The 17,513-nt window shown below is 42.4% G+C and overlaps 1 protein-coding gene across 4 annotated transcripts in view; it reads right to left on the bottom strand.

Annotated features, from left to right (window-relative positions):
• Nucleotides 1-29: 29 nt before the first annotated feature.
• Nucleotides 30-17,513, bottom strand: part of zdhhc14 (zinc finger DHHC-type palmitoyltransferase 14) — a 39,449-nt gene continuing 21,965 nt past the window's right edge. For 3 of the 4 annotated variants that reach the window (XM_068579916.1, XM_068579914.1, XM_068579915.1), the window contains exons 4-10: nt 15,046-15,198; nt 11,698-11,835; nt 10,500-10,548; nt 8,805-8,907; nt 7,970-8,079; nt 5,980-6,085; nt 30-1,510 (exon numbers count right to left, since the gene is read on the bottom strand). In XM_068579916.1, the coding sequence (XP_068436017.1) occupies nt 1,028-1,510; nt 5,980-6,085; nt 7,970-8,079; nt 8,805-8,907; nt 10,500-10,548; nt 11,698-11,835; nt 15,046-15,198 (1,142 nt within the window). In that variant the 3' untranslated portion in view covers nt 30-1,027. The remainder of the gene's footprint in view (nt 1,511-5,979; nt 6,086-7,969; nt 8,080-8,804; nt 8,908-10,499; nt 10,549-11,697; nt 11,836-15,045; nt 15,199-17,513) is intronic. The other variant, XM_068579917.1, reaches the window with a different exon arrangement.

The raw sequence follows: 17,513 nt of genomic DNA, 5'->3' as shown, positions 1-17,513 counted from the left end.
CTGGTGAGGTAAGTCCTAACCTCTTTTCTTTGAGGCACCCACAACAACCTTTATCAATATCAGTGTGAGCTGAGAATTGTTTTAGTCCGTACATCTCTCACCAGGACTTTGTCAGGATGAATGAGAGACAGAAGTCTACAGAAAGTCTCAACTAAACAGCCATAAATGTTTAGCAACATTCATGGGACGTGCTTGTTTTTTTAATTGAGTCTCATTTACGCCTAATGACCACAGGCATTAGTCACAGGATGAACTTTAAAGGACATGTCATCACCACATGACTCACATTAGCACACACTCTATATGCTTTTTAAACTTCAATATTAATGCAGTCTTATCTGATAAAATTTGGTGTTTTATTAATATCCACAAGAAATATAATAATTTGTAAGATTTGTAATAATCATGGTACAGTACAACAGTCTCTTGGTTTTTGTTGTTTTGTTTTTTTACATAGAAAAAGAAGGATGATATGCAAGATGATGACATCAACCATTTCACTGTTGAGAATGTCTAAGAAAAAAGGCAAAAGACACCGTCCAATCAGCAACAGGCAAAACGGCTAAAGTTTGTTTTACAAAAAACCTGTCAGACCAGTGATCCATTGACAGAAATTCCTAATTTTGACCAAAAATGTCACGTACAGTCAAAACATATATTTTTGCCTGACATGGCTCACAGACATATGCCTCTGACAAATAAACTCCCCAGTCCTGTTTCCAGGACATCATGGCATAAGCTTCCCTTGAAGTAAAGTAAAAAAGAAAAAGGGAAGCATGAGTCGACGTCGTCTTGCAGGTCACCACACGAGAAAACTGTTCCAACGGAGACGTCCGGCAAGACATTTGCTGAGGGCAACTGGTTTCACTTCGGCTCAGTTCAATTCCATTCAGTTTTTCGAGCAGCTGAATTGAAACCACATCCCTTTTCAGTTCTCACGTCCTGCTGAGGAGAGAAAGGAAAGCCTATTCCGTTCACGGGTTGGACACATGTTTCAAGAGGGAGGAGGTGGGCTTACATCCCAGTGTCAGACAGAGCTGAGCTTTACCAATCCTCTGACAGAGTCCTCGTGTAATGAGTCCTGGCTGGCTGGGTTGTAGAAGCCTGCCTGCATAGCGTGGCCGTGACCCAGGGGGCTGCCGCAGGGAAGCATACCTGGTGGCGACGGCACCTCCTCCGGGGTGAGAAAGTAGTGGTGGGCCACTGGGTCTTGGAGCGGGTGGCTGTGGTTGTGTGTGTGGCTGTGGCTGTGTCCGTGTCCGTGGATCGGCAGTGTGTCCGTGGCCTCGTGGCAGCTGAGGCTCTGGTTGGACGTCGGAGGGGTGGGCTGGCCGAGGGGTAATGAGGTGCACGGGCCGCCCAGGGTGAGGGAGGTGCGGCCGGGGAAAACGCCTCCGTTTTCAGGGGAGGCCATCAGGATGACTGGCTCGCTGCTCTGCTGCTGGAGGAGAGGTGTGGCGGCGGCCTGCAAAATGAATTTGGTGCTCTGAATGCACTGGTCTTGGTCACACTGAGAGGATGCAGCGGGAGAAAGAAGAACATAGAAACGGGGATGTGAAAGTCAGAGAGATAGATACGACGCCGGAGGTGAAGGACGGAAATAGAAAACAAATAACAGCGAGGAAGTGTTTAAAATGAGATGGATGAGAGAAGACGCGACACATGGGATCAAAGAACAGAGTATGTGGAAAGACAACAGAGGAGGGGGTTGGTGATTGGATGAGGAAGAGAAAGAAAAAAAGAGGTTAGTACCCTTGTTAGAATGCACAACAAACCAGTTTGTGGACACAGTGAAAACACAGAGCTGAGGTCAGTGGACAAGAGTTGAAAACGCAGAACTATGAAGTCGCACCCTCGTGACCTATTGATCTCTATGGTCTTGCATTTGAGTGGAAACCACACATCTAGAACTGTGGCAGAGTAACTGGGTCAGGACACAGCAAGTCATCAATACCACACATTAGCTACAGGGAGATTAGCTTTCACCCCGTTGGCCCTCATCCCCACAGAGAAGTCATGAATAGTAGTGACCAGCTACAGGGGAAAGTTGTGCAGAAGTTCAGTACTCCGATGCCTCCTTCCATTGCACACACCCCTCCCAAAGAAATACAAAAATAAATAAAAATGGTCCCGAACTTCTCACCTTTCCATTTCAATCTCACTGACCTAAAAAGAGCAGATTACAGAAGTGGTTTAAGAAGTTGAGCTACAGTAGAAGAGATGACTCTCCAAGAATGATTAATCTTCATCAGCTGCACGTATCGGCTGCTCTCCACTCATCACCTTTATGAGCTTGGCCTCACTCCTTGAGAGGACTAATCTGAGTCAGCGTGGTTCATCCCCCACGGCAGACTGACACTCGCAGAACTACAAGGAACAATATGTACGTAGACTGCTGATGGACTAACCTTGAATAGACGGTGTGAAGCAGCACAGGCTGTCACACGTAGCAGTGATGACACAACAACGATAAGAAAGACTTAAAAAATCCTATATTTGCAGTTTATACCTTGATTTCATGATAGAACTGTGTACAGTAGTCAATACGCCACAGCAGGATTTTATCATTCTAGTGGTGGAGTCATCTTTTAAAGAAAGATGTAGTGTGTGTGTGTGTGTATATATATATATATATATATATATATATACATACATACATATATATACATATATACATACACACACACACACACACACACACAACAGTTTTCTACTATGACAGGATTTCTCCCAGGTACTCGGGTTGGACTTTTATTGTAATATGTAATATCAACTTTATGATGAGTTGCAGTCCTACTTTCCAGTCAGTTTGTGCAAGATTAGCTGTAGAAGCCCTCAGTTACATCTGAGGGCTCCTACAGCTAACCTCTTACATTTTATTTTGGTAGTGTGTATTTTATTGTGTTAGTTTATACATGGGGCACAGGGGAAACAGCCAGGTGGGTAACGACGCATGGGTGATGGGGAGATCACACGGTTTTTACCGCAAGCGCAACACTTCAGGAGACCAGGAAATCAATGTAACAATTTGTATAATCATGAAAAAAAAATTAAATGGGAACCTCACCCAACGATATACAACGGCCTGGACTTTTATCTGAAAAAGCGAGTAAGAAACAGGAACTCCTCCAGCCGAGTGACTGGACGGAGATCAGTCACTACAATAGCCATTTCATTTAAATTTTCTGAGGTTTCCTACCAGTGAGGGGATCCTTCAGTTTTCTTGCCAGTCAGAGTTCAATTCAACATTTGTACGGGCTTAAGGACGATGAACACGGCGTTGTTCAAATAAAATGAAAAGAATGCCCCAAAGCTGCCACCATTGATGCTTCATCTGTGAGAGGAGAAGGTTGACTCCCGCTACAGGTTGGCAGATTCCAGCTGACTGTGTTATTCCTACCAAAACCCACTGCTTGCTTTGACTGATCATACGTTGTCCGTTTGGTTTGCACTTCGGGAGGTACATTCGGTTTCACTGGCATGATTAAGAAAAACAGGAAGCTACCACCTTTCTGTTCACCGTGTATCTTTAATAAACTGACCTAACTGTTGTCAAACTGTCACTCAGTGTGAAATGGGGATTGATGGAGTTGCACTGTGTGTGTGTGTGTGCATTATATTAAAATAGCTCACAGCTCACAAAGGAAAAGGACAGAGGAAGAGACAAGGCCACAATTAAAAAGATTTAGAAGGCCAAATCAAATAGTGTATAGTCAAACTAAAACACCTTTTATAACAAGGATAAACATAATTTACAACTTGTGCAGATATTGCTGGTTTAATTTACAAATAACATGTACGCTCACAGCATTGACATAAAATACATTTTCATTCCTTAATTGCTCTTTCCAAAAACAATGTCTCTCCTAACTCCTTTCACCTTCATTGTCTCGGGTTGGAGACAAAAATCTCATATTTGTAAATAAGTCTGGAACTGATAATCAGTATTCATTATCAATCTGTCAATTCTTAGTTTTATGATCGTTTCATCCAGAAAATATCAACAACTATAGAAAAGTGGAATATTCACAAAGCACAAGGATGTTGTTAAATAGTTTATTAGGTTGTATAAAACAGAGATAAGCTACAAATTATATCTTATGGGAAGCACGCAAGATCTGCTATTTTTGTAATTTGGGTGAACAAACCCTTTCACTGGAGGCTAAGATGACAGCTGTCAATCAAGTCCCGCCCCCCCTCCCGTCGCAGATGGAGGTTTTATGTTATCACGGTTACACTGTTACCATGGCAACCGCTTTTAAGGCTTCGTCATACGAGGCCGCCTGCATCACAGACAGAAGTAGCTCACAAAGAAACAGGGTTTTAAATTCCAAGATGCAAATGCAACCTCAAAGCATGAACCAGCACACCACGACAGGAAGAGTCTTGGTGTGAGACAGGAACAAGTCAACAAGGAGAGAAACAAACATGAGTCTCCAAACGTACAGATTGTCTCTAGCTTTCAGCTAAATTAACAGTGGAGTGGCCCGAAGTACACCCGTACCTCACTGCAGGTGAGTGTGTGTGTGTGTCATATACATATATATATATATATATATATATATATATATATATATATATAAAAACCTAAAATGAAAAGGCTAAAACTGTACCTATACTGTATAACTATACCTTTCTAAACATGAAACAAATGCAATACATTTCCATTTCATAATAAAACACACACACCCATACACTCCTCTGAAGAAAGCTCCGACTCATCGCAGGTTGAACAATTGAACTAAATCAGAGGCAGGAGCCTCTCAAACATACTCAACGTCACAATACAGTGTGGACAATGTGGTCACTCCCGCATTGGCATTAAGCAAACGACGAACTCTGCTTCAGTGTGCACGTACATGGCCAGCAGCTGGCACAATAGGACAACTCTGGCTGCTCATCAGGACCGCTCTGGAAAACAGATGGCAGTTATTTCTAAATGTGCGAACGTAAGGAATGCGCTCATGGCTCTCGGACAAGTAGTCCACACATTTAGGGCCTGGTGACGGGTGACATTAATGTTAGACGCCTCAACGAGAACTGACAGGATGAGGTCGAGTATGGACGAGAACAAGGAGATGACTGTGGCGCAGAGGGACGTTCAGTGGCTGTGTGTGAATAGGCCTTAAATGTAGCATGTAACGTGTGAGGTTAACGGCTGAGCGGAACAACGGAGGACTTGTTGCTTGTATTCAGGCAGCAGACAGTGAGGTCAGAACAATGTGCTCTTCACCACACCAGCTATTCTGTCCAACACCTTCAGAGACATTACAAGAGATCTCGGTTTACTGACTGTGCTGTACTTTCACCACATTCAATATTATCTTTGTCTGATTCCTGCTCATTGTTTTTCTTGGGCCAAATGCAAGACTTGGATTATCATGATGAGGAAACCCTGAATCTAACATTCAGTATTCTGACTGCGAGACAGCAGACTTGTTGAAATCAGAGAAAGTTAAATTATGCAGTGCGATGTCATTTCAGCACAGACAGCCACACACAGAGGACCCCTCCTGGTTACCGCTGACCTAATTTACAAACAACACGGAGCGACACGTGCAAAATGTAAAACATCACGACACGCCCGTTGCAATTCAGAGCAATTTTGTCTGTTTCCATCTGGTGCGCTGAGAAAGACTTCCTTTTCCAGGTCTGGATACACAGAGAAAAAACTGAGCCACAAAATGCCAACAATCTGTAGTTATTTCTCTATTTAGTAGTTTTCATTGTAAGTCCCCTACTCCCATGCAAGACTCCAGTTCCTGGCTGACATCTTTATTACAACATGAGCTTGTTTGTCTGCACTTGTAAACAGAAACATCTGTTGCTCTTTTGTCGGAGAAGCTGCTCTAGGAGCGCTTCCTCCAGTATTAACCCACAAGGTCAAGTCTTCAGGATTATCACTAAACTAGCTTTGGAGAACAGCAAAGGAGAGACAGATCATAATGTGGAGAAACAAGAGTCAGGTCAGCATATTACCATGTGGCTCTGCTGAGACTGGGTGGCCCCGTACATTGTGATGCCATTGGTTGGTAGCGCCAAAGGCGGTGAGTCCGATTGGACAAAGCCCCGTCTGTCAATGAGGCTAGTCAGAGAGAAACAAAGAGGGTGGAAAAGCATGTTTTGAGCATTCATTCACAAATATTAACAAACCGAAGAGCATACTTATTTCACACAGTAGAACCATTAGATTATTTGGAGCACCGAAAGCACAGACGTACAAATGAAATGGTCGGACAGTTTGACCGCGGCAGCAGGCTAGCGCGGTATCTACAGCCAGGTCGACTCAATGTAAGGTGGGAAGAATTGGCAGAGTAGCAGTGAGCTTGTGTGTCGGTGGTACTACACCGTTAAGAGACACAGCAGCGCGTCAGTGGATGCGTGCTGTATTACAAGCCTCAACATTCACTCACACAAACGTATACAATCACAACTTGGTAATTGTTCAAAGAGGCCCTGCAGTGAATCATAGCTTCTGCCCAGTCGTTAATGCTGCAGAACTCTGACAGCTGGTTAGACCACGACCTGCTGAACCTTTCATATGCACGTGTGTGTGGTCATGGGCCAGATGTATGTGATAAGGACAATTTATCAGCCAGATACAGGTTGATCTGACACACGCACACACACACTGTTAACAGGGCGAGCAGGGTAATCATTTAACAGGAGGTGTGTTGACAGTGTGTTCCAGTGGGACTGAGCTGGATTCAGGTGGAACTGGTTCCCTCGAATCACAGAGACAGACTCTGGGAATTTACAGCAGGCAGCTTGTGTTGCTGGGGATGAATGCCGAAGCGTCTCTTGATGCGTTTGGGAGGAAATGCATAAAAACACGTAGGCTGATGAATAAGAAAGTGTGAGTCAAGGTTGCAGCAGGTAATGCAACGTAGGAAGCTTTCGTCTGTGTCTGAGAAGCAGGCTTGCTTACATAATCTGAGGCTGAAACATTCCTTTCTTACCGGTGGACCCGGCTGTGCCGTGCTTCTGGCTTTCCACAAAGACACAAACACACACATATGGCAGCCACCTGTGCACTAAGGATTCTCCTTTTACCGCCCACTGGAATCATTATTGGGGACTTATGGCTTGCGATGCCACAGCACAGCCAGATACACTGACAGAAAGATGCCAAATGCCTCCATCACTGCTCTTTTTATACTTTGAGCGTGTGTATCTGCCTCTATGTATTTAGTACGTTGAGATGGTACTTTATGCATATTCTGAACTAGAGACTGTGTGCTCCTAAATAAGTGCAAAGGCCAAAAGGTAAAGGCTGCCAGTTCCAAAGGCTAAGAGCAATTTGTGACGTCTTGTCATTTTGAGTGTTGTATCTACAAAGTAAAAGTTTATAGATACAACAATGTTACTGCTAGTAAAACTAAAAGTAGATAGTATGTATCTCTGTTGAGTGGATAAGCAACAACCATTTCAAACCGTGATGACAGAAAAGAAAGAGCAGTTTCAGTCGCAGGAATGGCTTGGTGAGAATTGTTTGGCAAAATACTGAAGTGGAAGAAGCTGTGAGGAAATGTGCAAAGTGTACTGACATTTACAGTCACATGGACATGAGAATGTAGCTGTGACAGTTGGCCTGTATTTTTATTAAATCACATGAACAGCAAAAGTGTGAAATCTAATAAATCAAGCCAACTTTGATCTTGGATTTGGTTAAAATGGGCTTGAAATCTTTTGCACTATTGCTGTATCTTAGTAGCTATGTGTAGAGAAAAGGCTGCAGGCAGACTGGTTTCAAAGCAGCTCTTCACATCAAAACGAGTCTTGAATAATAGCCTTTGGACAAAACTCAACATTACAATGAGGGGGCGGAATAACAGGTGCGGTGACGTTTTACACTCAAGGGGAGAAAATGCCCAATAGGTTCTCTCAGAGCAGTGAGTGATGGGGCTTATTTATTATGGGGCATCTAATAATTAATAAAAGACCACGTTAAAATACACTTGAGTCATACCTTGGTGGCAGGGGTCCACACAGTGCTGCACAGCAGTTGGTGAATATATTGCCATGGCTGTAGGGGTTATAGTTGTCCTTCCCTCTTTTAGAAGACCATGAACCTTTTATCTGGAAGAGACCATGCAACAGATAATTATCATCAGTGTCACTGCTCGAAAAATCTCAACTCTGTGCAACAAAGAGATAATGTTTGAGTGTTGTGTCTTGCCGAAGGCCAAATATGTTCATGGCATGAACGTGAATCAAACTCTTGACTATAGCGCTGTTAGCCTCGAACTCTAACCGTCCACGAGTTGTAAAGTAGAAAACAATATCCAGACTTTTAAAATTAATAATAATAAATGTTTGAATTGCTCCTTTCGTATCGAAAGGAGTCAGCTGAGGTGGTTCGGGCATCTAATCCGGATGCCTCCTGGACGCCTCCCATTAGAGGTTTTCCAGGCACGTCCAACTGGGAAGAGGCCCCGGGGAAGACCCAGGACACGCTAGAGGGATTATATCTCCCGGCTGGCCTGGGAACGTCTCGGGGTCCCCCAGAACGAGCTGGAAAATGTTGCGGGTGAGAGGGAAGCCTGGGTCGGTCTGCTGGGTGTGCTGCCACCGCGACCCGACCCCAGATAAGCGGCGGAAAATGGATGGATGGAAATGTTTGAATTGAAAGCCTTGTGACTACTTGTTAAACCGTAAAAATAACAATATATTTTCTGTTAATATGGAGCAAAAAATCTATACAAATCTATCTGTAAGCTATATGTTCTGGATTACAATAAAAATACTGAGTTTGGTTTCTTTCCAGTACACGTCATGATGTCTGACGTCTCGTTCATACTCACGTCTTCATTGGTGGTCTGGTTGGAGCTGATCAGGTAGGTATGGAAGCCTGAGAGGCCCACTATGGACCAGATCGAAAAGAAACACACCACCACCTCCAGCACAGTAACACAATTTGGTCAAGGAATAATTGTTTCACTAAATGCAAGAATGGGCTCACTAAAGACTGTGGCAGAAAGACGGTAATGTGAAAACCCAGACACACAAAGACAGATACATGATAGAGCCATACGGCGCCAGCGTGGACAAAATATACACGAGTCCTAACAGCCAGCCTATTGACCTACAGCCCCAGGGCTGTCCTCCTCTAGCCAATAGTTCCTAGTTACCAGTTCATCTGGCTGGGACTGCAGGACACTGTGAATTTTCTCTGCACTGATTAATCCTGTCTTTACGAAACAAGAAAAAAAAACACAGTGGCCCTACTACATCTTCGGATACAGCCTCTAAAATAATATTTATTCATGAAATAAGACCTATGAATACCCAGCCACCAAGTCCCTGTAGGCTTATAGGTAGGTCAGTACAATATTACCTACTCAAAAACCAAGAGTCCTTGTGTGAAACTGTACTGTAAAAATTAACTTAACGCCCACAATCTACCCTTTTTGCTTTCTTAATCCTCCTCTTCCTCCTTAGCAAGGACAAAACATGTCATCATTTACCAAGTACAAAGGACTGCTACGATACTATCGAATGCAATTCCCCTTTATTTAAGTCGTGTAGGACACAGACCATTATCAGCTTGGCTTGGCACACATTTCTCTGCCAGAGAAACAGTTATCTCACTCAGGCAGAGAGAGAGAGAGAAAGGAGAGAGAGCGATACCTTGATTTGTGGCTTAGAAATAGCATTGGATATTATTTAGATTAGATCAATTCAGATTCTCCAAACATGCCTATTGATTTTGGTTATTAGAGGATACTTGTTCAGATTATCGCATTGAATTGATACATTTGAAACAAAAGAACATCTTTATCTTCAGTAGATTTTAGGCTGAAGTAACTGTCCGGCTCTACTCTGAGATATTATGTTGGGATGTGACGATACATTTTAAGTCTGACATTCGGTAACTGCGTCCAACCTTTGCTGGCTGGACTTCCAGTTAAAAACTAAGTGGTGTGAAACTTAACTTGACAGCAATGTCAAAAATAAACATTCGACTCATTCGAGTTTACCACAGTTCACATGATTATCACTGATGTTGTGCTGAGACAATAAGCTGACTGTCAGGGTATTTGTAACAGCTGCAGCTTAAGACGTCTCTCACACACTTGGCATCAGCACACAGACCGACATGGCAGTGCTCAGATCAAATCCCCCTCAAACAACATCTCTGTAGAGGGAGCAAGTAGAGCAGATGAACTCAAAGGCTGACTGAGTCAATCAACGGCGAGAGGCTCTGCCTCGCGTGCTGCGTTACCCTGATGGAGCAACACTGATCAGACGCACTACAGTTATTCAAGTACTACAACTCTGCAGAACATGGCAGGAGTGATTGATGTGAACGCGTCGAGAAGGCATGTTATGCTAGTTATTATGAACTGAATGACCTGTATCGGCCCTCACCGGGATAGTTAGTCGTGCCACTATGGACAGAGGAGTATATAAAGAAAAACAGACGGCAGCAAAAAAACACTTAATGGGCACGCATTGCACAGTAAATGCCAAAAAGGTAAATTTCAGTGAAAGGATATCTGGCAGGACTCTCTTTCAGTGCGTTGAGGAACCTGCTTTGATGGGAGACTGAACAGAGAAATACAAGTTTCCATTAGAATATTATACAATTGTGTTTGCCATCACTTAAACGCTTTCACACGCACACACACACAGACATACACATTTGCATGTCAGCATTAAACAACACCTATTGCATGTGTGAACTTGTATGAGATATGCAGTACTACTACACACCCTGGAGCCTTTAACTTGCTGAAGTCCCTTTCTTGGTTCAAGTGTCGAGATCAACTGAGCAGGGCAGCGCTCTTTCAAATTTAAGTCCAACGTATAAGGAGGACAGTCAGAAGAAAAAGCAAACAATCTGTGTGGCTGTTAGACATGCACCAATTGCAGTTTTCTTGCCAATCTGTTTTGAACATTTTTGAAACTTTTCTGTAATGGAAGGTTTGATTTAATGTTCACTAGTGGTGTCACAATATACCATTGTCGACGACAGTGATACAAACTGTAAGCTTTATGTCCTCTTCACTCTCGCTGAAGAACTTCCACACTGACAGCATGCGTGTGTGTCGCTGTACTGTGTGCTGTCGGTATGTTTGATTTGCCTGGCGTGCGTGTGCGTGTGTGTGTCAAGGTCGCTGCAAAATTGTCATGCATCCTGAACTATATAAGATTAGTCACTGGTCATGGCCGATCAGCTGATGAGTTAGGACAGGAGGACTGCAGCTACCTTTGAGCACAATCGTACTGCACGTCTTCTGTATGCTTACAACATGAACAGAGAATTAAGTCACAGAGATGTTCCAAATGTGACTGAACACAGTAGTGTTACAACAAAGAAGAAGGAACAAGAGTATTAATCAGCAATACAATTTTCTACCAGATACCAGATAACCTTTGCCCATTAATTATTTCCCAGAGCAACATTGATCATTGACTGACGGTCTCACACACACACGCGCACACACACAGTTCAACTTTCCATCGCCTGCACCCAGCTGGGAAGATGGTTACAAGCCAGAATGCTGCAAATTTTCACAACGCCCACTTACAACCTGCTGGCTCGAAACGCATCAAGAGCACAGCCAGGAGACAGTGTGTGTGTGTGTGTGTGTGTGTGTGTGTGTGTGTGTGTGTGTGTGTGTCTGCGTGTGTGTGTGTCTGCCTGTGCCGTGTCTGAACACATGTACTTTTACCCCGCCCTCATCTACTTACGTAAAATAATGTGTGTGATGACGAAGGAGAAGATGAAGATGGTGAGGAAGGAGAGCGAGAGAATAAACATGTAGAAGAAACGGTAGTTCCTCCTTCCCACGCAGTTCCCCACCCAGGGACAGTGGTGGTCAAAGCGCTCTGCATGGAGAGAGAGAGAGAGAGAGCGAGCGAGACAGATGAAGGGAAAGTATTTTGGATACAATCACACACGTATATCCTTTTAGCCCATCAGGCTGCTGACATAGTGATATTCCTCCTGTCTGAAGTCTTCGTCTAGTTCATTTGCTCTTTAAAAACCCAACCAGAAACCGGGTTATGCAGACATAGAAATCTGGTTTCTCCAGAAGAGAGAGAGAGAGCGAGCGAGACAGATGAAGGGAAAGTATTTTGGATACAATCACACACGTATATCCTTTTAGCCCATCAGGCTGCTGACATAGTGATATTCCTCCTGTCTGAAGTCTTCGTCTAGTTCATTTGCTCTTTAAAAACCCAACCAGAAACCGGGTTATGCAGACATAGAAATCTGGTTTCTCCAGAAGACGTCTATGATTTGTCAATGCTCAATTAGTGAAACCAGGTTTTTTTTTATTAACAAGAGAGTTATATTAAAAAAAAAACACCAACTAGGAGTCCGAAGGCCGAGGAAAGTAGGGGAAAGGGGAAGTGTTCCTCTGGGTCTCGACATAACAATATACACATTTTTCACATTGCGTAAGCTGGCTATTTATGTTTTTAAAAAAATAAAAAAATCAGCAAATAAAAGACTCAACATGGCTGAAACAGTTCCCTTGAGTCTGTGCAAGTTTGAGATGGTGAAAGAAGCTCTTGGCTGGATTTAACATGCCTTCTGAACCGTGAGTTTTATGATCTGTTCCACCACTAGTCAAATCTGATTAACACTGATTAACACAACCTTTCCACAATATTAACTGACCAACAATGACAGGAGAAGTGAGACTTTTATGTTCTTCTGTATTTGTCTATAGACTCATATTCTCCATGTATCAATGACACGATGTATGAAGAATGAGGTTTCACTGGTATTAACGCACTGTGACAGAAACAGATTTCTGTTACAAAGTCTCAGATTAACTTTAGACTTCAAGTTGAAATGGAGTAGAGGTTTAAGAAACAACTGCTAATAGAGACCCGGCGTGGCAGCTGATTGCTCAGTAGCATCATCCCTTCAATAGCAGCTTTAAAGTAAAACCAAGAGCATGCAAAAACAACTCTGGCGCTTCATGATGAGCTAAAATATTCTTATTCATGTGACTCAATTCTTTGATGTATTTTTTGTTTGCTTACAAAGCAACATTACTTCCCCAAGAGTGTCATTAAATCTCAATCTAATGTCCTGTAATTAAGCAAACGAGAGGGTGGAAAGCAGCAGGAGACAGAGCTAAAAATCACTCTAACAGATCAACAAGCACCAATATTTGAGAACACTTAAAATTACAGGTCAAACAAATTTCCAGGGGAAGTTTTAATACCAAAAAGCGTCACAAAAAAGCAATACTCCGTATGGCTATGTATAAGTGTCCCCATTTAAGTGTAAAAGTTAGTTTTTAAGTGCATTTGATATGGTAAATACAGCCTCAGCAAATGACCCCTACACGTTAATTTTACTCCCCGATATATATAGAAAAAAGAGAAAGACTTGCGTGTCACAATTCTGCGCTTCTTCCATCACTCCCACGAGGATAACCCTCTTTAAAAGGAAGCGACTCTATTCCCATCCTGTTCTTTCACAAGAGAGACCCTATCCATTCTGCCTGTTAACTTATTTAAGAGCTTGTTAGCCCCTTGGCGTTTACAGCACCAAAGGTAGACACGGAGAGAGGGGAAGCACTTATACCACTTTTTAAATGCGATGCACATTTCAAGTGCCCATCCAATTTACTAATATAGATTATTACTGATTTTTAAAAACAACAACATGGCAGGGTTTATGAACAAAGATTAGTAAGACTTTCCTTGAGAAAACTCACCATATAGAATATGTGCATGTTGGTCCTCCTGCATATGATCTTATTCCCTGTGCCATTATTCATACAGTTCATCTCTGAAGCTTCATAATAAACCCTGACTAAATTCTGACTAAATTCACTTTGGGATATGGAGCCATGTTGTGTGGAGACCTGGAGCTTTGAGACCAGAAGGTAAAGTAGATCTCATAAGAGAGTTATATCTGACATTCATCACTGGAGTTTATCACTCCCACCACATGGACAGACCGACTATGTGTCTATTTCCAGTTGTTCACTTCCCTCCCATCTGTGGCTCACAACAACTATGATCTAAACATAACATTTCAACCTCATCCCTAATGATGGATGAAGAAGATCAAACAGTGCTGTGTCCATGTTTGTTTCTGAAACAAATCAAAAGCATTTCCTGTGATTGTACTGGTTTAAACCAACTAATCGCTTTATCATGTTTATAGGCAGGATATCTAATTAAATTCACTTTCAAACAGAAAATGAGCATTACCAGTTTCAAAAGGGAATATAATAATTCACCTAAAAAGAGAACATAGCCGGTTAGTAACAATTACTACCCTTCGGTCTTTTTGTTCAGTTGCCAGTCTGTCTTCCTTCCTGCCAGTGTGCATCTGCCACATCTGACAAGCACCACCTCATCTTTTTTTTTATTGTGTTTACTACTTCCTCATCTTTGTCTCCCAGGTTTTCAGTCAGCACCCCTTCTGACAAGGAAATACACATTCAAAGGAGGGGTAGTCTCTGATGAATGAGCGTAAAAAACCCTGATGAGAAAGATACAGACACACAGGTCTCCGTTTCTTCGTCTCTATCTTTTAGTAATTGTCTAGCTGTGTTCTTCCCTTTGTCTCCAGAGACGGAGAATGCAGTTGTGAAGAGCAGTAAAACTCAACCATTAGGCTGCGGTTTCTTCTTTGTTGTTCTCATGGTAACTATTCCCTCCTTTTCCTCTGTGTGGATGAGACTGCCTCTCAGCATATGTGCTGTATGTTCACTGTAGACATGCATCATGAACTAAACATGTATCTTTATCTTGTATTCTCACCTTGTGATTCATTTTTGCTAAATCGGGTAAAACCCTGAATTAAGTGAGGCAGCAATCTATCGGTTTGTCAGATTTATGTTGACCTTTAAATACATTCACACAGATATGGAGGGAAGTGGTTCAGATGAAACAATTTACAAATTGTAGAAAAGGATAGTTTGGTGACGGTCTCCCTATTTATGTTGATAATACTAATTTCTCAAAATGAACGTATGAATGAATGAATTCAAAATTACAATGCTCACAGAAAATATCAGCCAAACATAGAAACTCGGTCATACAAATATCATTTTCACTCACCCACACAGTTGTCACAGAGGCTGCAGTGGGAGGCACGCGGCGGCCTGAAGATCTTGCAGGTGAAGCAATACTTCAGCTTGATCGTCTGCCCGTTGATGACCACCTCCTTGGTCCTGGGAGGAGGCCTGTAGCCTGTACTGCCATTAGCCACATCTTGGAAAGATCAAAGAGAGAAAACAAGAGAGAAACATAAGAATCAAAGTAATACGACCATTAAATACACAGCTTTCTGCTAGCTTCACTCAAGCCCTTACGGACTCCTATATGCAGTACAACAACAACAGTATATACATTGTTTTCTGTACCAGAAGAAACATTTGTCTTTCATCAGGGAACAACATAAACAGTCTGTTCAGTAGTAAGGGTCCCTGTGAGGACCAAGTCACTCCTTCTTTTGTCCATGTTCAGTTTGTGTTGCTCACCTTAAAGATGTATGTTAAAGACCAGCAAAACTAGAATACATGCCATGCTCCTTTCAAAACCTCAAAACATAATATATGAAGAATTTCATGCTTGAATCAGTATTTCTTCAGCAAAATGAAATTAAGTATGTAAAAACTCAAGGCACTCTAAAAGTATAGAAAAGATTTATAAGATGAGCCAATAAATTCTCGGAGCAATGCGTTCAGGTTGTCTGGTTGACTTTGTATGACTGTTGAATCTCTACAAGGCTACGGGGAAGTGAAATCTTTACTGATATGCGATTATCTCTCGCTCTGATAAAAAAGGTACACGTCATGATATCCGTAGCTTAAACGGTTTGAACATGGACAACCCACACAGCTCATTATATTAAATTAGTTCCTTTGGATGAGCTTTACAGATTCAGTGTCAAACCTTTTGTGCTGCTGATGAAACAAAACTAACCTACAATAAGAAGCCCTGTCTTTTCTGAATAACATGAAATCAGCTGCTACAGCGACTTCACTTGAAACCTAGCTAAGGTAATATGACCAAGACTGGAAATTAACATGCACTTAACACCACGATCCTCAGACTATAATACAAAAAAGAAAATGGTGGCATCAAATGGCTTCTGGTGGAGTAAGACAGCTGTGATGACAGGCTAAATGGTGAGGATATGAGCAATGATAGTGATTTCAAGCCATAAAAAAAAGTAGAGCCTGCATCATAGTATTGCTCAGCTTACTTTGAGCACTCTTGGCACCCTGAGAGTAGGAGACAGTGTGTGTAGGAAGATCGCTCTGAGATAATTTACACGGAGGCCCGTAGCATTGCTAACAGAGTGGTATATGTGTGTCAGTGGGGCTTGTATAGGGACCGAGAGGATTGTGTGGGTGTTTGACATTTCTAAAGGAGAGCAGAGGAAACGCAGCCAGTCAGTTCTGTTGTATTGAATTCAGCTATATTGTGATCAATACCTACAGATTGCTCTCCACTCGCCTCCATACTCCCTCTGCCTCTGTCTCTGTCTCCACAGAGGGAGACAACAAATAAGGAGAGTGTGTGAACAATTTGGAGCACAGTCCAGCTCCTACAGTGTTAAACCACCAGAAGAAGTCCCATTGTTTAGCTGTTCATGGTGCAGTTACATTTCTGGCTATATTAGCACTGTAGGTGGAAAAAAAGAGCTGTGACAACAAACTGTGGGTTCTTTCGTAAGCATTAGATGAAACCTCTTTGAATAGTATTCTGATATCTGATAGCTGTCAGGAAGGTGAAGATACAAATGATGCGTTAAAGTCATATCAAGCAGACAGCAATTAGATGCAGCCGAGTGGGAAGAAGCTATCATGTCAGCCTCCTAGCCTCTCAGTTGTCACAGGTTGATATGTTCCTTTTCAACTACTGTAAAAGCAGATTCAAAGTAGCTTTCGTGCTGGACAAAGCTATTAGTAGCTGCCAATCAAAGCTTAAGCCAGTGTCTAGTGGGAGATTCCTCAGACGCCTGACAGCTTGAAGTTAAAATCAAGATAGGTAGAATAAGAAGAGATGGAAAAGAACACCCATGCATACAGACACACACATACACACACTGTGCCCACTCACACCCTCATGCACAAAGCTAAATGAGGATTCAATGTCAGCCAAACTGTGCTAGGCGTTGCCTGTTGGAGGTATAATGGGAAACTAATTGCTATCCTGCTGTGGATGTGTAGAGAAAAAACAGGGACCTTTACCTTCACAGATGGAAAAGTGTACAATGATGATGGCTATTGGCTAAAATACAGAAGTACTGACCTCAACCTGTCTGCCAAGAGGTACGAGGCACCAGCTAATTCTGTTCAGTCAAGCAGCGATTTCAAGGTCTTGCACACAACAACTGACTAGACAAAAAACATTTCAAACGCACCATCAAAAAGTGGGAATTATCGATGATGAAATTAAAGATATTAAACCGATTTCAAATAAAGGATTTTCACAATTAAGAACAAGAGTAGTACTTACTTTGTAAAAACAAAAGGACAGTTAGCAGCGAAGTCTATCCGATGCTGTTTTTTTTTTTT

Source organism: Clinocottus analis, unplaced genomic scaffold (genome assembly GCF_023055335.1).
Source record: "Clinocottus analis isolate CAN_PGR_092001 unplaced genomic scaffold, fCliAna1.0.p SCAF_17, whole genome shotgun sequence".
Classification (NCBI taxonomy): domain Eukaryota; kingdom Metazoa; phylum Chordata; class Actinopteri; order Perciformes; family Cottidae; genus Clinocottus; species Clinocottus analis.
The sequence above is the reverse complement of the archived record's forward strand: the minus strand, read 5'-3'. Positions and strand labels throughout refer to the sequence as shown.